At 42.4% G+C, this 22,548-nt stretch overlaps 2 protein-coding genes and 1 pseudogene across 4 annotated transcripts in view; 2 read left to right on the top strand and 1 right to left on the bottom strand.

Moving 5' to 3' along the window:
* The window catches only part of FANK1 (fibronectin type III and ankyrin repeat domains 1), a 121,251-nt gene extending 107,984 nt beyond the window's left edge, over window positions 1–13,267 (bottom strand). For all 3 annotated transcript variants that reach the window (XM_015148443.3, XM_001087611.5, XM_001087857.5), the window contains exon 1: window positions 13,176–13,267. In XM_015148443.3, the coding sequence (XP_015003929.1) occupies window positions 13,176–13,188 (13 nt within the window). In that variant the 5' untranslated portion in view covers window positions 13,189–13,267. The remainder of the gene's footprint in view (window positions 1–13,175) is intronic.
* Window positions 13,268–13,335: 68 nt separating this feature from the next.
* Window positions 13,336–22,548, top strand: part of DHX32 (DEAH-box helicase 32 (putative)) — a 56,330-nt gene continuing 47,117 nt past the window's right edge. Inside the window, exon 1 of the mRNA XM_015148438.3 lies at window positions 13,336–13,611. The gene's annotated coding sequence lies outside the window, so the exon portion shown is untranslated. The remainder of the gene's footprint in view (window positions 13,612–22,548) is intronic.
* Window positions 18,743–18,920, top strand: LOC114670258 (U2 spliceosomal RNA; annotated as a pseudogene).

Below are 22,548 nucleotides of genomic sequence, written 5' to 3'. Positions count from 1 at the left end.
GGCCAGGCACAGTGGCTCACACCTGTAATCCCCAGCCCTTCAGGAGGCCGAGGACAGATCACCTGAGGTCAGGAGTTCGAGACCAGCCTTACCAACATGCAGAAACCTTGTCTCTACTAAAAATACAAAATTAACTGGGTGTGGTGGCGCATGCCTGTAATCCCAGCTACCCGGGAGGCTGAGGCAGGGGAATCACTTGAACCTGGGAGGCTGAGGCTGTGGTGAGCCAAGATCGTACCATTGCACTCCAGCCTGGGCAACAAGAGTGAAACTCTGTCTCAAAAAAAAAAAAAAAAAAAGAAAAGAAAATGTGAGAAAAAACATATTTATCCTCTCGTATTTTCTGTGGGTCAGGAATCTGGCCACAACTTAACTGGGTTCACAGCGTAGGGTCTCACAAGGTTGCAGGCAAGGCGTCAGCTGAGCTAGGTTCAAGTTCATTCAGGTTGTTGACAAAATTCATTTCCTTATGTCGGTATGATTTTTATTGGTTATTGGCTGGAGGCCACCCTCAGGTCCTAGACACCACCTGCTGTTGGGCTTCCTCAATATGGTCACACACTTCCTCAAATCAGCAAGGAGAATCTTGGGTGCATGCTAGCAATATGTCTATCTCATATCCTAATGCATGTCTCTCTCCTCCTCCTCCTCCTCCTCTCTTCTTCCCTCTCCTTTCTTCTGTCTCTCCATATGTGCGTGTGTGTGCACACGCACACACACATACACATCCCAGGAGTAACAACCCATCACATTTGCAATATTCTGTCGGTTATAAACAAGTCACAGATCCTACTCATACTCACTCAATTTCATCCAAAGGGTTGAGAAGTGATCCCATCCACATTAAAAAGGAAGAGATTATACAGAGTATAACACCAGGACATAGAGATCATGGGAAACATCTTAGAAGTCTGCCTATCACAGATAATCAATATTTGTTGTTGTTTGAAGACATTAAGTTTCAGGTAATTTCTTATGCAGCAATAGATAACTAATTAGTAAGAGTTGTGCCTAACTAATTAGGTACAAGTTAAAATATAAGGAGTTAAGAGTTATTACTGTAGATCCTACAGATACTAAAAAGAGTTGGTTTTTTTTATAAACAAGCCTATCACAATAAGATAATTCAGCTTAAAAGGCTGGTAAGTTTTATGCTTTGTATATTTTACCACGATAAAAACACTTTATAAGCATCACTTACCACTATTAAATGCTAAAGGCTTTACACACATTTCACTAATCCTTAGCACAACCTTGGTTCAGTAAAAATTATTTCTGGTTTACAGGGAGAAAACTGAGGCTCAGAGAGGCTACTCATTTATTTGAAGTCTCACAGCCTTCATAATGTTATTCATGCATTCTTTGTACCTTGCCACACTCTTCTCTAGATAACTGGAGAAACTGCAGGGAAGAATCTCAGAAATAACTAAAATAATTGAAGATGTAATCAAGAAACGAAACTACAATGTTTGAATGAGACCAATTAAACACAGCTGGGACTGGTTCAGTCTACATATAATTGAAAGGTAAATCAGTAGGAAAAGCAAGAAATCTCTAGGTTTCAAGATGAAATAGAAGTCATGAGAATTCTATAAATTTAAATTCAAGTTCACTGAAGAGAGCTAGGAGTCAGCTACTGTTTGCTACAGATAATATTCAGTAAGGAGCTAACTGCTAGTGCACTGGCCTGGGGAAGTGTTTAATGCCAAATAGAAACCAACACCAGTAAAACACTTCCTGGAGGTCAGAATGCTTTTTTTTGTTTGTTTTTTTCCCCAGAGTCTTGCTCTGTCCCCCAGGCTGGAGTGCAGTAGGGTGATCTTGGCTCACTGCAACCTCCACTTCCCAGGTTCAAGCAATTCTCCTGCCTCAGCCTCCCTAGTAGCTGGGATTATAGGCACACACCACTAAGCCCAGCTGATTTTTGCAGTTTTAATAGAGATAGGGTTTCACCATGTTGGCCAAGCTGGTCTCAAACTCCTGACCTCAGGTGATCTGCCTGCCTTGGCCTCTCAAAGAGCTGGGATTATAGGCCATGAGCCACTGCGCCTGTTTGCTCCTTTTTTTGTAATGGACCTGGGAGATCTTTACGAATGAGGGAATGACTCATTTCTTCGAATGGGGCAGAATATTAAAGACTAGCCAGCCCTCAGGCTCGTGGTGGTTGCTGCTATTCTGTTGATTGTGAACCACAGAAAGGAGCAAGTCTTTGTGGGATACACAGGATTTGAAGTGCATCAAAGGGATGAAAACCCAGCTGACCATGATACCCTCAAGTGAGTTTTTCCACTGAATTTGATTATTTTTTCATTTGGCACTTCTTTCTGGGCTTTTTAAGCTGCCCCAAAGCTCTAGGTGATTTTACTTTTGTATTAATTATCTTGGGAATGCTCATTCCTGATTGTTTCACTAAACAGCCTTGAACTCCTGGCCTCAAGGGATCCTCCCACCTCAGCCTCCTGAGTAGCTGGGACTACAGGCTGCAGAAACTTTTAAGAGAAAATAGAGGCAACAGAGCCAAGCTCATTGTTTGAGATTAAGATACACTTGATATAGAAACTAGACTTGTCACAGAGAGTGCAAGAGGCGGGAGTTAGCTCCCAAATCCAAGTTCTGCCTCTGGATTATTAGACAGGGCCTCACTGTCCTTGATCTGCAAGGAATTAATACTGATCATAGCATTAGTAAAACCTATGTTCTACTCATCATGAAAAGTCATTTTTTAAAGATTCCAGAATTATTAGAGGCAGAAACAAATTGAAAGGTTGTACACCTGCTGTTTGAAAACACAACTTACCAAAGCCAAACAGAATGTAAACTCCTATGTCTGTTAATAAGTAGAATCTGTAATTTAAAACTTTCCCACAAAAACAAAGTTCCTGGGGCTGGGCGCAGTGGCTCAAGCCTGTAATCCCAGCACTTTGGGAGGCCGAGACGGGCGGATCACGAGGTCAGGAGATCGAGACCATCCTGGCTAACACGGTGAAACCCCGTCTCTACTAAAAAAAAAAAAAAAAAAAACACAAAAACAAACAAACAAAAAAAACTAGCCGGGCGAGGTGGCGGGCGCCTGTAGTCCCAGCTACTTGGGAGGCTGAGGCAGGAGAATGGCGTAAACCCGGGAGGCGGAGCTTGCAGTGAGCTGAGATCCGGCCACTGCACTCCAGCCTGGGTGACAGAGCGAGACTGTGTCTCAAAAAAAAAAAAAAAAACCAAAAAAAAAACAAAACAAAGTTCCTGATGGCTTCACTGGTGAATTCTTCAATGAAACGGAAAAGTAACACCAACACTACACAATTTCTTCTTTAATTTGAGGGACAGAGTCTCACTACGTTGCCCAGGCTGGATGGAGTGCAGTGGTTATTGACAGTCACATTCCAGTGATCCTCCCACCTCAGCCTCCTGAGTAGCTGGGACTACAGGCTACAGAAACTTTTAAGAGAACAGAAATAAAGGGAACAGAGCCATGCTCATTTTTTGAGATTACGATAAACTTGATACCAAAAGTAGTCTAAAAAATTACAGTAAAACTACAGGCTCATCAGTCACATGAACACAAACCCAAAAGTCATTTTTAAAAACAGCACATTAAGCTGGGCGCAGTGGCTCATGCCTGTAATCCCAGCACTTTGGGAGGCTGAGGCAGGCGGGTAACAAGGTCAGGAGATCGAGATCATCCTGGCCAACATGGTGAAACCCCGTCTCTACTAAAAAAACACAAAAAACTAGCCGGGCGAGGTGGCAGGTGCCTGTAGTGCCAGCTACTCGGGAGGCTGAGGCAGGAGAACGGCGTGAACCCGGGAGGCGGAGCTTGCAGTGAGCCGAGATCGCGCCACTGCACTCCAGCCTGGGCGACAGAGCGAGACTCCATCGCCCCCCCCCCCCAAAAAAAAGCTGGGCGCAGTGGTTCATGCCTATAATCCCAGCACTTTGGGAGGCCAAGGTAGGAGAATTGCTTGAGCTCAGGAATTCCCTTTATTTTCGTTCTCTTAAAAGTTTGCAGCCTGTAGTCCCAGCTACTCAAGAGGCTGAGGTGGGAGGATCACTGGAGTGTGACTGTGAATAGCCACTGCTCTCCAGCATGTGGGCAACACAGTGAGACCCTGTCCCTAAGATTAAAAAAAAAAAAAAAAAACCTGTAATGTTGGTGTTATGTTTTCCCTTTCATTTAAGAATTCACCAGTGACGCCATCAGGAACTGGGGATTGTTTTTGTGAGAAAGTTTTAAATTATGGATTCTATTTTTTAAATTATTTTTATTTATTTAATTTTTTATTTTTCTTTTTGTTTTTCTAGAGAGGGAGTCTCACTCTGTCGCCCAGGCTGGAGTGCAGTGACGCCATCTTGGCTCACTGCAACCTACGTCCCCCAGGTTCAAGCAATTCTCCTGTCTCAGCTTCCCGAGTAGCTGGGATTACAGGTGCCTGCCACCGCACCCGGCTAATTTTTTGTATTTTTTTAGTAGAGACGGGATTTCACCATCTTGGCCAGACTGGTCTTGAACTCCTGGCCTCGTGATCCACTCGCCTTGGCCTCCCAAAGTGTTGGGATTACAGATGTGAGCCACCATGCCCAGCCGGATTCTATTTATTTAATAAATATAGAGGTATACAAACTTATTATGTTTGGTTTTGGTAAGCTGTGTTTTTCAAACAGTAGGTACAACCTTTTAATTTGTTTCTGCTTGTAATTCTGGAATCTTTTTTTAAAAAAATGACTGACTTTTCATGAGTGGAAGATAGGTTTTCCTAATACTACACTCAATGTTAACTTCTTGCAGGTCAAGGACACTGAAGCCCTGTCTAATAATACAGAGAAAAACTAGGCTAGCGGCAAGACTAGCCTGGGGAACAAAGTGAGACTCCAGCTCAAAAAAATAAAACATTAGCCAGGTGTGGTCACACACATTCTGTGGTGCAAGCTACTCGGGAGGCTGAGGCAGAAGAATCACTCGAACCCAGGAGGCGGAGGTTGCAGTGACCCTAGATTGCGCCATTGCACTCCAGCCTGGGCGACAAGAATGAAACTGTCTCCAAAAAAGAAAAAAAATACACACACACACACACATATATATATACGTATATATATATACACATATATATACACACATATATATATATACAGAGAGAGAGAGAGAGAGAGAGAATGCCTAGAGACGAGTAATACACTAAACTAGCAATGCTAGTTTCAATTTAGGGTGAATTACTTCAGCAGAACGGGCACTAGCCTGAATATGTTAATTTAAATTAAAAAAATAAAAACTTAAAAAAAAATTAGAGATGGGGTCTCAACATGTTGCCCAGGCTGGATCCAAACTCCTAGGCTCAAGCAGTCCTCCCGCCTCAGCTTCCCAAGTAGCTGAATAAGCTAATTAACTTGTTTCATTTCTCTCAGGCTGACTAGGCCTGTAAGGTCATTTTAAAAACTGAAAGTCTGTGTCTGATCGTCCCATTCCTTCATTTACTCACACCAACATGAATAAAAGGATTCACAAGAGTCTAGAAAGAAGATTTTATCCCTGTCTCAAGAAAACTTCTCAAGGGAGAGTGGAACATATAAATATATATTGACTACATGTTGGACTGACAAAAGTATTAATACAATGCAGACACAGTACCGAGGAGGAAGAAATTAACTCTGATTTGGGGTGGCGGAGGGTAAATATACATGCAAAGTTTCTAAGAGATTGTGCTGTCCAAGAGAGGTTTGTTTTGTTTTGTGACAGTCTCATTAACTCTGTTACCCAGGCAGGAGAGCAATGGCGCCATCTGGGCTCAGTGCAACCTCTGCCTCCTGGGTTCAAGTGATTCTCCAGCCTCTACCTCCATAGTAGCTGGGATTACAGGCATTTGCCACCACGCCCCTAAGGTTTGTATTTTAGTAGACACAGGGGTTTCACCCTGTTGGCCAGGCTGGCCTTGAACTCCTGACCTCAAGTGATCCACCCACCTTGGCCTCCGAAAGTGCTGGGATTACAGGCATGAGCCACCTCGCCCAGCCAAGAGAGGTTTTAAAGGACAAATAGGTGGACGGGCAGGGAGTGCACAACAGGTAGAGGGAGGAGGCAGGAGTGTGGGGATGAAAACAGCTTCCCAAGAAAAGGCCTGGAAGAGTTTCTAACAACCTGGGAGGGCCTGGGGCACAGCAAAAGGAACTGGCCCCTGCCTCTAGGAGAAAGGAATGTCTCCTCCCTTCTTCCAGCCTCCCTTAAGAAAAATACCCAAGAATGCTCCCAGCCCTGTGAGCACAGAGCACTGGTGTGAGTTGTTTACTTGTTAATGAGTTTGCACCACCGTCTGTATGCAATGAGTCATTCAGGTCATTCTGGGATGATGTTGGTATGTACAAACCCCTCCTTTAATCTGGTTGGCTAGTTCAGAACGGACAAGTTTTAACACTGCTTCCTTCTCCTGTCAAGAAGTAAAGCTCAGGTTCTGAGGAACAGACTCCATCTGGACACCATGTTTGGTGAACCGGAGCTTCGGGAAAGACCCAGCTTCAAGCCTCAAGTCGTTTTGCCCCTTCCTGTGGCTGACAGCATCAGAGGTCAGGATCACGATGAATTTTAGCATTTTGATGGGATTTTAAAACAGGACTGTTTAAAAGATGCTGCTTTGAAAATGTTTTTTTTTAAAGTTTTAATCTTGATTTACATAAGCATTTATTTCTTGATAAGATTTGAATTATAACCTAATTGATAGAATATTCTTTGGGTTTAAGACTACATGAGAAAAAAAATGTTATACAGATTTCTTAAATGATTCCTGGGCTTAAAGAAGAAATTACTTTTAAATCCTTGCCAGTCTCCCAGATAATTAATGAGCAGGTACTGCCCGGGAGTGTAAAAGATTTTTAGGTCTTATGTCCTCGTGGAAACTTGGTCCAAAAAATAAGATTACTTGCCTCTTTCCTTAATCTTACTGGATAGAATGAGACTCTTAAAACATCTCGTTTAGGTTAGAAAAGAAATTGGGACACCATATTTGTAATCGACCTAACATTTATAAGTACCTGATTTAAATGAACTTTACCCAGAGCACACTCCACAAGAGGCACTTCACATTTCACTGGAGCACAGCCCTTTGTGTTGTAGAACAATGTAGAATAAAATGGCTTTCTTTTTTTAAGTACACCACAACACTCTCAAGCAAATGCAAGCAGGTAAGGCATCCATCTGTGAACAGCAGTGCTGTCCGTTCCATGAATGTTCAGGGTTTACTCCATGTTAGGCACTAGGGACAGGATGGCAAACAGGGCAGACAGGGCCCCTGACCTCTTCCACCACCCTACAGTCAAGTGAAGAAAGTAGATTTTTTTTTTTTTTTTTTTTTGAGACGGAGTTTTGCTCTTGTCTCCCAGGCTGGAGTACAGTGGCGCTATCTTGGCTCACCGCAACCTCTGCCTCCCGGGTTCAAGCAATTCTCCTGCCTCAGCCATGTGAGTAGCTAGGATTACAGGTGTGCAATACCACGCCTGGCTAATTTTGTATTTTTAGTAGAGCGTGGTTTCACCAGTTGGCCAGACTGGTCTCGAACTCCTGACCTCAGGTGATCCGCCCGCCTTGGCTTCCCAAAATGCTGGCATTACAGGCGTGAGCCACCATGTCCAGCGAAGTTTTAAATATTAACAAAATATTACAAGTTCTGATAATTGCCATTAAGAGAAAAGTACAGAGATAGAATAACATCAGAGAGGGGGCACCACCACTTTAGGAAACCAGGGAGGGGCTGGAGCCGGTGAAATTTAAACAAAAATTGAAGGACATTAGGAGTCAGACTTGACATAGCAGGAGGGAGTAGCATTCCTGGCAGAGAGAAAAGTTTGTTCAGAGCCACAGATCTGAAAGAAGCTTGTTTGAGTGACTACAAAAAGACCAATGTGCTTGAAGGATAATATGTCTAAGATCAGATGTGTGATGAGTTTGAAGAGGCAGCTAGATCACCGTAAGAACTTTGGAGGGCTTTTGGCAGGAGAGTGACATGATCTGATCTGATGTATGTTTTGCAAGGTCACTCTGGCTTCCAGTTAGCGGTGGGAGAAGACATGCAAAAATCACTAGCGCTCACGATCATAATTTGCACGGCATTGTGGCGTGGAGTACCAATGATTAGAGTAGGGAGGAAGAGGAAGCACATTTGAGGTATATTTTGGAAGTGGAATAAACAGACCTGCTGGTAGATGGGGTAGGGTGGGGTGAGGGTTGGTAAGTAAAAATGAGGAGCCAAGGATGACTCCTATTTCAGGCTGGAGTAACTGGGAAGGCTGGGAAGACTAGTGGAGAAACAGGTTTGGAGAGAGAAGTCTCAGTCCCTTAGTCATTCACCTCAGTTCCTTAGCCATTGGAATGTCTTAGATCTCTATCTACCATTTCTTTAAAAACATACGTGAGCCCAGCAGGCAGTCCTGGCTACTTGGGAGGCCGAAGAGGGAGGATCCCTTGAACCCAGGAGTTTGAGGCATACCTGGGCAACACAGCAAGACCCTGTCTCTCTAAAATCAACAACAACCAAAAAAAAAAAAAAAAAATGCAGAAAAAGGCTGGGCACAGTGGCAGACGCCTGTAATCCCAGCATTTTGGGAGGCTGAGGTGGGTGGATCACATGAGATCAGGAGTTCGAGACCCGCCTGACCAACATGGTGAAACCTCGCCTCTACTAAAAATACACAATTAGCCAGGCATGATGGCACACACCTGTAATCCCAGCTACTTGGGAGGCTGAGACAGGAGAATCGCTTGAATCTGGGAAGCGGAGGTTGCAGTGAGCCGAGCTAGTGCCACTACACTCCAGCCTGGGTAACAGAGTAAGACTCTGTCTCAAAAAACAAAAAACCAGAAAAAAAGATGTGTAGCAGAAAACTGCTGTCTGCTGGGCCTAAACTAACCCCAGATTTTTAAAATATATATATAGCAAGAGCTTACAGAACAGGCAGCACCAAGTGGGAGCTGGAGGGCTTCTCTTGATGCATTTGATAAATAAACAGTTTTTACTCAGATTATATGTTTGCTTAGATTTGGGCTAAAGATACCCAAAGCCGCCCCTCGGTATTCACACTCATTAAGAAATTAGGGAAGAGATAGTACTATTGAACTATTTTCCAAAAAGAGAAAAAAAAAGGACAAAAACCCAAAACAAATGGGATGTGATGTACATTTTCCATGTTATTTTATACATGAGCTATCTTTTCAACACTGAAGTTGGTTCAGCAACAAAATAACTAAAGATGTAAATATGCAAGTCAAGAGCCAAAACCATTCTCAACAGCCCAAGGTTGTGAACGTATTTAATTTGCCCCTTCCTGGGGAGTCATTTCTTGGATCATTGACTTACTATTATTCTGTAAAACAGTGGTAGCCCCTGCCTTCCTCTGCTTGCTGCCAGAGTATGATCCAGCTGTGGGGTCTGAAAAGTTTATGTTTATTGGATTTTAATGACTTAGTTAACAAAGGTCATTCCTAAAAGTAATAGAAAACTAAGTGTGTGGAAATAGAATGGAAAAGACTGACTCGAGGGTTATTTCTAGTAGTTCCTTGGTGGTGTCCTTAGATTCATGTTTAATCCTTAAAAGCGGCCGGGCGCGGTGGCTCAAGCCTGTAATCCCAGTACTTTGGGAGGCCGAGACAGGCGGATCACAAGGTCAGGAGATCGAGACCATCCTGGCTAACACAGTGAAACCCCGTCTCTACTAAAAAATGCAAAAAAACTAGCCGGGCGGGTTGGCGGGCGCCTGTAGTCCCAGCTACTGGGGAGGCTGAGGTAGGAGAATGGCGTAAACCCGGGAGGCGGAGCTTGCAGTGAGCTGAGATCCAGCCACTGCACTCCAGCCTGGGCGACAGAGCGAGACTCCGTCTCCAAAAAAAAAAAAAAAAAAAAAAAAAAAATCCTTAAAAGCAATTATGAAGGATTCTTCCTCATAATCAATTTACTGATGCTATATTCAACTATACTTGTAAAATGTAATTTTAGACCTCTCAGTAACAAAAGGAACAGGGCTTAAAATATGTTCGATAATAGCGGCATGAACAATGTATCGTTAACATATTGCTGACAGTATAATTGTAATTATGTATAACTGTTAACACTTGATGTCACATCTGTAGTGCTTCCATTATCGTTGACAGTAGTAAATAACTTCAGCCTCAGGTGAAATCTGGTTGGATACAAATCTCCAAGTTAAAAGAAACCTCAAATATCATTTAATCTTGTCCTTTTAAATATTTAGTAACTGTGAATGGTAGTAAATATTTATCCAAATGATGTTTATTAGACTGTAAAAGAATTTCCAGGCTGGGTGTGCTGGCTCACGCGTGTAATCTTAGCACTTTGGGAGGACAAGGCAGGAGGATCACTTGAGGCCAGGGGTTCGAGAACAAATTGGGCAACACAACCAGACTTTATCTCTATTCAAAGTAAATTAAAAAAAAAAAAAATTTTAGGGGCCAGGCGCAGTGTCTCATGCCTGTAATCCCAGCACTTTGGGACGCCGAGGCAGGAGGATCACCTCAGGTCAGGCGTTCAAGACTAGCCTGACCAACATGGAGAAACCCCATCTCTACTAAAAATACAAAATTAGCCAGGCGTGGTGGTGCATGCCTGTAAACCCCGCTACTCGGGAGGCTGAAGGAGAATCACTTGAACTCGGGAGGCGGAGGTTGCGCTGAACCAGGATCATGCCATTGCACTCCAGCTTGGGCAACAGGAGCAAAACTCTGTCTTCAAATAAATAAATAAATAAATTAGCTGGGTATGGTGACACACACCTGTAGTCACATCTTCTCAGGAGGCTCAGGAGAGAGCACTGCTTGAGCCCAACAGTTCGAGGGTGCAGTGAGCTATGATTGCACCACTATACTCCAGCCTGGGTGACAGAGCAAGACCCTGTCTCAAAACAAAACACAACAAAACAAAACAAACAAAACAAAACAAACTTGAGCTAAATGGTGATTGAATTATTTAAAATTAAATTGATGAAATCATTTAAGAATACGTGGAAAGAAATAAATTTAGTCATTCCCCAGGTATAAATTTTTTCCACCTCAAAATCCAATGACATGAGATATAAATGTATAGTTCACATATGTAACACATTTCTCACATGGTTACAGGACCTTTCTGATGTGGCTCTGGTTGACTTTTCCAGCCTTATCTCATTTCTCCTCCCTCCTTCCAACCCTGTTTTTTCCTCCTCCTCTCCTTAGCTACAGCTTTACTAGTCCTCCTACTGCCAGCCTCAAACCCATGCTGCTCTCAGGTCTCAGGGCCTATGTACAAGTAATTCCCACTGCCTGGAATCCCTTGCCCTCATTCTTTGCTGGGTCATTCTGCAGATCCAGTACTGCTTCCTCTTGGGAGTCTTCTGTCCATCTCCTCTTCCCCCAATCTCTGAACCCCACCAAGACCTCAGTAGTTCTTGAGCAAAAGCCTCTGCTTAGTTTTCCTGGGATGACCAAAACGAACACCCTCCTATCCATTGTTCAATCCCCAATCCCTAGACCAGAGCTGCAACATAATAGGTACTATAAATGAATGAATGGATAAAGACAGCGACCACTGAAGAACTTGAAATTATAGTTTACACATGTAAACAATAACATAAATCTGAAGAAATAAAGTTTTTTTTTTTTTTTTTTTGAGATGGAGTCTCGCTCTGTCGCCAGGCTGGAGTGCAGTGGTGTGATCTGGCCTCACTGCAACCTCCGCCTCCCGGGTTCAAGTGAGTCCCCTACCCCAAGTAGCTGGAACTACAGGCGCGCGCCACCGTGCCTGACTCGCTTTTTTTTTTTCTATTTTAGTAGCGATGGGGTTTCACCACGTTGGCCAAGATGGTCTCGATCTCCTGACCTCATGATCCGCCCGCCTCAGCCTCCCAAAAGTGCTGGGGTTACAGGCGTGAGCCACTGGGCCTGGCCAAGTTGTTTTTTTTTAAAAGTTAATATACTCACTTCTTCTCTAAGGCGGGAATATACACAGCCTGGCATCAGTTTGACATAAAACAAAAATTTTAGCATTGTTGTATGCTAAATTTCTTTCACTAGGTTAAAAAAATGTAGAATCCAAAGAGCTGTAAATGCAAACGACAAATACTGTACAAAAATCTATGAAGCATATATAAGTCACAACTTGGAAGCTTTCTCCTCAGCAAATGAGTTAAAAGAAAAGTATTTGAAACCTTCTTGGTGGAAAACGAATGACCTTTAAAAATGCCAACATTTTCTCCAGAGAATAGATTTGGTCTGAGTTCTTCATTTCTGAAATTGTACAAGATAAGACGACTTGGTTTTGGGAGTCAAACTGCATCCTTCTATAAAGATTTCAGATCTTTTAAGTCTCCATACAAAACACTGCCCTTATTTTGAGAACAAAAGGAACAATAAGACAACTTAGGCGGGGCACAGCAAGAAGGGCCTTGAAACAAAGTCCCTACTTAGGCGGGGCAGAGCAAGAAGGGCCTTGAAACAAAGTCCCTGGAAAGGTAAAAAGAACAACAAAAATAGTAAGTTTAGAGCTCGTGTTAGATCTGATAACTCAAAACTGCACAACTTTTGCCATACATCGAAAGCAACATGGGAAAACAGAAAAAGAAATCATAAACATTTTTTGAGTGTCCTAACTTGTAGAACCCCTAATAATGAATCCAATACACTTGGACAAAGCTCTCTTTTTTTCCTCTCTCTCCTTCAAATCGCAGACTGGGGTGTGGGGTGGGGGGCGGGGAGCAAGACGCGGTCTCTAATAAATACAAGACCCAGCCTCGTGGCGTGTTTAATTGCTGCCATTTTAGAAGAAAAAAGGGGTATTTACAATTAATGAACCAAACTACCAAACTAAAATCATGACAGTAGGAGGAGTAAATGGAACTGTCTGGGCCAAGTTTCAGGGAGGCCCATGCTGGGGGCGCTACGCCCTCCCCCCACCCATACCTCGGGGCTCTCCCGTCGCTCCCAGCCCCCAGCGCGGACCCTCAGGCGCCGGTGGCCTAACCTTACAGACTTGGCAGGATGTAGCCCCCTTCTCCCTTCTCAAAGAGAGAAAAGCGCGAGGAAGAGACGCAAACCGTATTTCCGTGTCCAAGCGTTGACACCTGCGGAGCCGCGCGCGGGGCGCCCACACTCGTTCCCGGGAAGCCCCAGCCCGGCCGCCCGCCCCGGCCCCAGCTCCAACCCGGGCCTCCCTTACTCTGGGGCTCCATGGTCGGCTGCTCCCCGGCCTCCGCGGGCGAGCCCCCAGGCTCCTAACGCCTCTCAGCCAGGGCAGGCGTCGCTACGGTTACCCTGACAACCCGGAGGCGGAGTGGGCGGAACCAGTGGGACGGCGAGCGGGAGGGACCAAAAGCCGCAGGAAGTGAGGGCGCGCGTTAGGACCCGCGCGTCGCCTGGGGCACTCAGCGAGGGTAGCGGCCAGGTCACCGGCTGAGGACACTGCCCCTGAGGCCCGGCCAGGCGGTTGCGCCCTCCCTGGCGGGCCCCACAGGACCTGTGCCCCGACGTCTGGGGTAGCGGCCTGCGGCCCCTGCCGTCGCCGACCCGCGGCGTCCGTCGGGCGAGTGGGCCTGCCCACGGGGAAGGCGCCGACCCTGGGCCTCCCTCTCCGGACTCGGGAGCCGCCGCTGCAGGTAACAGCGGGGCCCCGGCGGCGGAAGGGGTCGGGGGTCGGCGCAGGAGCAGGGGCGCCTGGAGCCGAGTGGGCGGCCCCGACGCACCTGTTGCGGCCGCCTGGGGGCCCCCTGCCCGCCGTTGGCCATGGATGTTCCCCGCCCCAACCCCGAAACGCCGAGGGCGACCTCCGCGCCTGCTGTTCCGGGAGCCGCGCCTCAGCGGGAGGGTCCTCGCACCAGGGGGTCCCTCCGAGCCCAGGCAAAGGCAGGGCCTGGGGCGGTCCCTCGAGCCCCCCTGACGGGAAGCGTGGAGCAGTGGAAGTCGCCGCCGTCGTCGCTGTCGCCCCCAGTGAGCCGGGCGCGTCTCCTGAATCGCGAGAGCCAGGAGCACGGCTTTGCCCGGCTTTGCCCCGTCATCCCCGTGTCCCATTTCAGGCAGGGGGCCCGGGTTGGATCTTTCCCGCTGGCTTCGTTTTTTGTGTGTGGATTTGTTTCAGTCCTTCGCGTTTCCGGTTGAGTTACGGAATCAGCCCACACGTTTTGTAGCCAAACTTTGTAGGACTGTGAAACAATGTAACATTATCCTGCAGAATAGCCTTTCACCCTGGTTTTAAAACACAGTGATTCAGGGTTTGCTTTAAGAAAACTTTGAGGATCACAAGGGATTGTTATCTGGTAGGTTGTAAAAATTCAAACAACCGGGAGAGTATCATAGGTTCCGGAACGCTGGAAGGAGGAAAGAAAAATGGAGAGGAGAGAAAAAGGATAAGCAAGAAAGTGCAGGGGGCTTAAGGGTGTGGGGGGCTGCAGGATTGATTTAGTACTCAGGTCTGGAGATTGTGGCCCCTCTATTAATTCCAACCGCTGCTCCAGACGGTACTTGAGGGAAATGGAAGGAAGAGCCGTTTTGGGGGGTTATGCAAGTGATTACTAATCTTGCCACTAGAAAGATTTCCACTCCATGGATGACAAGGACACTAAGGAGAATTACTTTCCTCTTAGAAAGGGAATCGTTCAGAGGTTAATTGAACTTGAGAAGCATATATTCTGTGATGGAAGCGACATTTATTATATTCTGCCAAGTTAGGCTTTCCCCCTCTCAGACTATATGGGGACTTTTTCAGATTAATTGTCAAAACAAGAAGTTTTATGTGTGGATATTGACAAGCAGCGTGAGATATACAGAACACATAATTCTTAAGCTAAAGTATTAAGGTAATAAATTAGGGGTGGAAAGTAAACGCTTCATGGAACCTTAACTCCCTGTTCCTGAAATTTAGAAACAGGGGCCTCATTTCTAGACAGAAAGTATCTAAAGATCAGCAGTACTTCTGTATCCAGTTGTTCTCAAGTTCTAGTTTACATATCATTAGCAAAATCACAAAGTGGTCTTTTCATTCAAGATACAAAATAGAGTGATCAGTGTATCATAATCAAAAGTGACAAGATAGCGATTTTAAAAACACCTGGGTTTTATTGACAAAAGAAAAGGATTAAGTCTGCTCAAACAGTAAAGGATTAGCCTTAGTATTTTTTTAAAAAGAAGAAACAACACTGCAGGTCTCTATGCTAAAGTGATAAGGCCTGAGGAAGTTTTAAGGTTGGAAAAAATGGGGATATGTATTGGTGAAATACTTTGCAATCGTATAGAGTGATTATTTTATCAGCAGCTGTGAAGTTGACTTTGAGGAAATTTAGAATTGAAATACTTTAGGTGACAGGTAAAGGCAACTGTGAAAAGCAACATCTGATTTTAGGGGACAGGGTACCTATGGAAGAAGACTGGTTAGGGGTGGAAGTGAGGCAGGAACAATACTCAGTTTCTATTCCTCTAGCACCTAGTGCCATGTACTTGTTAAATGTTTGTTGAATACGAGTGAGAAGGGCTTTAGAGAAATTGCTTTGGATATAGGGATACACTTGACTCTTGGAGAAAATACCCGCGATCATAAAGTTGCTAATGAGATAGGTGTGGGAGATGAATGGTAAGGACATTGATTGTAACTTTTTGGAGTTTTCTACCATTGTGTTTTATTTCTTTTCACTGGCATGTTCAGTGTGTTATTAGTGGTCAAACGAAAAGGAATAAAGTTCTAGATACACATTTTTTTTAAGTTTCCAAGCTCATTCCTACACAGAACAGTTACATTATTGTTTACTTTGCTGATGTTTAACTAAATGTAGCAAACTGAAGCATTATGGATAGAGAATAACAAAGTAACAATGAAGAGACAGATGTAGTCTTTTTCTTATTTAAATCTCTTGACTACCTCGGAATTCAAAGTAAAAACAACTTAAGTGGGAGGTTAACATTATTTAATGCAAATAGGTTGATAAAAAATGTAGCAGATGACCTTGTTAATAATAGTTCTGTCTCCTAGCCTCACTGTGGTAAATTGAAGAAAGTTTCCATTTTTGTTTTTGTTGGTTTTAGGGTTTTTGTTGGTTTTTGTTTTCTTTACCAGAGTGAGGGTACTTTTTTCTCTGATACTTTCTGAAACTCTTAAGGAGTTCGGTCGAAGGTGGAAATCAATCAAATTTCAATTTTTGGTGTTTTACCTTTTTGTTCTCCAAACTTGTTATGGTCTATGTTCAGTTTGTTGCACTCACGTGGAACGTCTCTCAGCCCTTTCCTTGTCTATGGTATAAAGGAGACTGCAGGACTATGCTGCCCCGGTTTCTGGAAAGTCTTTCCGGATGAGGCTAATGCCTACTCAATGCACTTCTCTCTCCTACTGGCGGTGCTACACGGTTTAGCATTTAGCCCTATAGTATGCTTTCTTACAGAATTTTATCTCATGTGTATGGATCTTGTACCTCTGACTAGATTAAATATTTTTGGAGCTAAGTGCATGACTTACGCTTCTTCTGTGATGTTTTTAGCACACAGTGGGCTTCATTGTGTACCTGATAATTTAAGTAGGATAATAATAGGTCAAATCTTTAGTTAGGGGTCATTGCATTAATTTCTAGCATTGCCCCTTTGGGAAAACCAAAAGCTATTACTTTGATAGCATTGATAACTTGGGATAATAAAACCTGCAATGGTTATCTGATAGTCTGGTTGTGAGAATCAAGATAAATGTGATTATAGATATCTTGCATATCGTAATGAACTTTTTAAATGTAAAGGACTGTTAATCTTGTATATGGTAATGAACTTTTTTAATGTAAAGGGCTGTTATTGACTTAGGCATAGAGCAGACATTGATTCCACATTCACAATGTGTTAGGTACTTCCTGGGCTCTGGAATTGCATGTCATAAAGGGTGAACAGGAAATGACCAGGTGCTTCCAAAGCAGAAGAACAGCCTGGGCTGAGGCGAACAACTAAATCGTGGTTTGTTGTGGCTGAACCAGAGAATACTTTATGTGTATTAGAAGAAAATGGGAGGAAGTAAGGCCAGAAAGGCAAATGTGGGCTAAATCAGAAGGAACCTAAGGACTGTGGGTTTATTTTCCTTAAAGGTAATAAGGAGGATTTGGGTCAGTGACTGGATCAGTTTTGCATTTGAAAAGGATCACTGGCAACACTCACATGACAGATTGGTAGAGAGCCTAAATGAGAGACAAAAAAATTGGAGATGTCGCTGAAGCTCAGTGAAGAAATGAAGAGGTAACTAGGAGAGCGATGGTGGGAATAAGAAGGAGGGGGCCACTAAAAGAGGTAGAATTGGCAGATCTTGGTGGTACAGGAGATGAAGAAAGAGAAGCCAGGGATGACAGTGGGGTGATAGAGTGGATTGTTCTGCTATTCATTGAACTCTAAAGAAGAAAAAAGTTTTTGTTGAGGAGTTAAAGAAGTGGGGTAGATGATGCGTCCAGTTTGAGATGCCTGTCATATGCATTGAAAGATCCCGTGAGTAGTAGTAGTTGGACATGTGGGTCTGGAACTAAAGGAAAAAGTCTGAGATGAAGATAGAAATTTGGATTAAGCATTTAATAATTGAAGTTAAAATGTGATTATTTTCTCCAGGGATATTATGTGGAATAAGAGGGTAAAGGAGGATGCACATTTTACGTTGTGGGGAGGGGCTGATAGTGGAAGAACCCGAGGAGACTAAAGACCAGTGCTCAGAAAAGGGAGCTGAAAATCTGGGAGGATTAATGGAAGAGTTCTTACTCCTGAGGAGTTCATGCATTGATTGACTGAAATGATTATATTTTCCTCTATCTACGATACAACGCACAACACAGTTCATCTATTATTGTTTTATTAAAGTTAATGTGAAATGACTACCCATTACTTTGTTAACTACAGCAGAAATCTTGATATTTATGTTTAAAAATGTTTTTAAAACATTTTTTAGATACAGAGTGTTACTATGTTGCCTAAGCTAGTCTGGAACTCCTGGGCTCCTCCCACCTCAGCCTTCCAAAGTGCTGGGATTACAGGCATGAGCCACCATGCCTGTGGCTATTTATGGGTTTTCTGTCTCCATTTGGGACAACAAATCAAGTAAAATGTAACTTTAGAAGTTGATTATGATTATGGCTCAAGCAAATACTTTTAAAAAAAGAGACAGATGGATAAAAAGTTCATTTCATGTGTGTCTCAGGTAAAATATGTTAACTTGGGGAGACCAGCAGTAGCCTGTTCTTTAAATCTCAGCTTTTTGAATCTCACACAAAATTTTTCTCAGATATCTAACTAGACTACTTAAATAAGCCAGATTAGTATTTTAGCATACTTTATTAACTCTGCTACTACTCAGAGTAAATTACTTTTTGGAATGTAATGCAGTCAAAAAACCATCAAAATAATATCACGAAGCACTGAGTGGTCCAGTCATTTGAACTTCTGACAATACCTTTGACTTACAGACTTATTTGTGGGGAGTGGTATGTTAGTACTATACATAAACATTGATTGAGTTCGGGGGAACTTTCTGTATATACATTTAAAAATATATATTTTTAATAGAGACAGGGTCTCACTGTGTTGCCCAGGCTAGTCTCAAACTCCTGGGCTCAAATTAACCTCCCCACTTGGCCTCCCAAAAGGATGGGATTACAGGCATGAGCCACTTCCCCAAGCCTAAAATTTTTGTAAGTACCATTAGAATGTAAGAATTCTTTTTAAAAAATTTGATAGTGCAGGGTTGGTTATTCAACCAATATGCACTACAATATTCAATACTGTATATTCATCACTTCTCAGCCTTATGGCGAAGATCAAGTGTAGTATCTGTTGTTATTAGCATAATATTGTATATGCAACCAATAGTCAATACAAGGTTGGTTGTATCTGATATGAACCAACATTGAGTTAAAAATGGACTTTGAGTATTTTTAAAAAGCTAATTAACTAGATTTGCTTACTTAACATCAAAGAAATTAACACATTACAAGTCTAGAAATAAAGATTTTAAAATAAATTTTGAATTTTGACCTTATCTTTTCTGAGAAAGCCTTTAAATTGATACTGGAAACCAAATAGGATATATTTTTGGGAGATTTGAGCCTATTGAAACAAAGACAAACAAAGAAGTAACCATCTAAAAGTCCCAGTAATGATTAGGTCCATTGTTTCAATTAAAGCATACCATGCTTGAGAGATAAAGTGTATTAAATATTTGACTGTAACTTTGTGTTAGAAATATGTTTTTCAAATCTATAAAAAAGATTTACAAATCTGTCTATACCATGTTTTTCAGTTTTATGGTACTTCTTCCAGACCTCTCTTCCTGACATCTCCATTAGTGTCAAGTATTTCTTCAACCCCCAGTGGTGCAACGTGAGCCTATTTTTAAAAATGTAATCTGGAAGCAATATGTAACATAGTCAGGAAGCAGTATGGATATATGGTTAAGCATATACACTATACATTTAACTGGGGTTAAGCAGAGATCCGACTGCGTGACTTTAAGCACCTGCTCTACCACAGATGATCTTCTAGAAGCTGTATAAATTAAACCTCTGAAAGTTTACGTTTCCTCATTTGAAAAATGGAAATAATAAAGTAAACCCTCGTGGGGTCCTTAAGAGTTTAAATGAAATAATCCATATAAAGTGCTTAAGTGCCGAACATAGCATCTGGTGTGCAATAATCACTCTATAAATGCTAATTGGTAAAATTATCATCATTGTTATTATTAGTCCAATGGTGGTAGTAGCATGGAACCAGGCCTCTCAAAGTATGGCCTGCAGATCAGGGCCAGTGCAGACTTCCTGGTTTGCAGTGAGATCCGGAGCTTGTGCCAGAATGTAAATAGGCGATGTCACTAAACATACTGATTAGTGTTCAGCTGACTTTTTTAAAATAGCAAGACCTCTTCAGTGTAGGAAGCAGTGAGTTGATTTGCATTCTGGTGCAAGCTCTTCACCTTGCCACAAACCAGCACCGGAGTTGATGTGGAGTATTCGACCAATGATCCTGCTCTCCAAAAAATAATAGCCCTTTATTCTGAAGACATTGTTATTCACTCATAATATCTCATTAACTTTCTTTTTTCTAAATATTGTAATAATAGATTATAAGTATATTGTTTATGAGTTCAGCAGTTATTTATTGATCACATAGTTTGTGCACAGCCCTATACCTTATTTTGCAGGAGTTGCAAAGATGGCGCAGAAATTAATCTTGCCTTTAGGAAGTCTGGCATAAACCCACAAGAGGAAATAAGTGGAATTCTAAATAAATGCATTGAATATATGCAATGAGCGTTTGCAATGTCGTTATAGCTTGGTTCCAAAGATTTCAGTACAGACAGATGTTTCCTTTTGCTGAGCCGCTACCACAAGAGGACAGAATTAATTAATTAATTAATTATTTTTCTGGAAAGGGAGTCTTACTCTGACGCCCAGGTTGGAGTGCAGTGGCACACTTCAGCTAACTGCAACCTCCGCCTCCCAGATTCAAGCAATTCTCCCACCTCAACCTCCTGAGTAGATGAGATTACAGGCACCCACCACCACACCCAGCTAATTTTTGTATTTTTTGTAGAGACGGGGTTTCACTATGTTGGCCAGGGAGATCTCAAACTCCTGACCTCGAGTGATCCACCCGCCTTGGCCTCCCAAAGTTCTGGGATTACAGGCGTGAGTCACCACGCCCAGCCAGGACAGAATTAATACCTTTTACTTTTTCAGCATTATGCTATCACACACAATAAAGTTCAGAGTTTGCTTTATTAAGATAGTGTTTGAATCTTGTAGGAGATTCAGAAACCTGCAGTACTAGGGAAATCTGAGTTTTAGATATAATAACTAAATTATAGCTTTTAAAGATTAGTATTGTAGAAGATTCATCCGTGTTTTTTAAATTACTAATTTTCTATTTCATCCTTCGTGCAAACATATGAATTCTAAATGATTGTTCCATAGAATATGAAGAGACATTAAATAAATATTAAAATATTTCTAAAGTTTTGATTAAAATGAGCACAAATTATTCTAAAAAAAAATTCATTGCCAGCGTGGGCAACATAGGGAGACACTGTCTCTACAAAAATAACAAAATAAAAATTAGCCAGGCATGGTGGTGTGTTCCTGTAGTCCCACTACTCGAGAGACTGAGGCAAGATGATCAATTGAGTGTGGAGGCTGCATTGAGCTATGATCGTGCCACTGCACTCCAACCTGGGCAACGGAGTAAGACCCTGTCTTTAAAAAAAAAAAAAAAAAAAAAATGCATTGCTCAAACAGATAATGTTGAAACAAATTTTGGAGTAATAGAAACATAATAATTTTTAAAAAACAAGGCATGTATATTTTATGTATAAATATATAGTATAGGGTTTACAAACTATGAATTAGATCACGAGACAGATTTTTGCATACTAATTTACTGGTGAGTGGGCTTAGGGAAAAAAGGAAAATAATGCAAAATGTTCAAGTCATGAAATGTTATTTCATTTTTAATATTTCTTAGAATGTTTTGTATGGAAGTGGATTTATTGGTTTCTCTTATTACCATGCTTGGTGCACCTGCTCATAATCACTTTTGTTGTGCCTTTTGCCATAAACTTTTATCAGCTCTCTTAAAACCTAATCTCACTAATGACTTTAAGAAAATTGAAGGTGGGTTTTAGAAAGATTATAGGTAATATTGAAGAATATAAGGCAGGCATGGTGGTGTGTACCTGTAGTTCCAGCTACTCGGAAGGCTGAGGCAGGAGGATCACTTGAGCCTAGGAGTTGAATACAGCCTGGGCAACATAGACTCTGTCCCTATTTCTAAAATTAAAAAAAAATACACACACAAACACATATAATGTAAAATAAAGAGAGTAACCTGAAATTTAAGAGGAGAATTGTAAGGAAAAACAAAGAGTAAAAAATGAAATTTGGATCAAGAAATGACTAGGTAAGTTAGACCCATGGCGCTTGAATCACAACCTTTTTACCATAGCAGATCAGGTATTTTGCGATCTGGTCCCATCTCATCTTTGAACTCATCTTGTACCAGAGTCTGTCTTTCTCTCCAGTTAGGTACCAGCCATACTTGTCTTCTTTTAGGTAATTGTCTGTAAGGTTGAGTCTACATACCATAGACAAAGAATTTCTATTTCCACACCCCACCCTCAGCCCCACCTAACCAGACCTGCCTGTTCAAACTGTGTCCCTACCGTGTTCACATTGCAGACACATGGTAGGCACTCAAGTATTAGTTGAATGGGTAAATGGAAAACCCAAAAATGGAGGCATTGAGGATGAGAAAACTTGAGGACACAGAAGATCTATTAGATTATGAATGATACCGATGATAAAATACAATCAGATGTTGGTCTTAAAATCATATGCTCCCTAAAGGATAGAAAATGACTCATTCATTATTTACTCAGCTGTAATTATTAATTAGGCACCCACTATATTTGGATTTAGGAGTGGAAATTACCAGTGAAGAAGGTATAGCTCCAGTAACAGTGTAAGTAAAGAAACATAAAGACATGGGGAAAAGATAATCACTAGTACAAATGGTTCAAGAGTCCCCTCGTACTTGATGTTGCCTCC

The sequence above is a fragment of the Macaca mulatta genome, chromosome 9 (assembly GCF_049350105.2).
Source record: "Macaca mulatta isolate MMU2019108-1 chromosome 9, T2T-MMU8v2.0, whole genome shotgun sequence".
NCBI lineage: Eukaryota > Metazoa > Chordata > Mammalia > Primates > Cercopithecidae > Macaca > Macaca mulatta.
The sequence above is the reverse complement of the archived record's forward strand: the minus strand, read 5'-3'. Positions and strand labels throughout refer to the sequence as shown.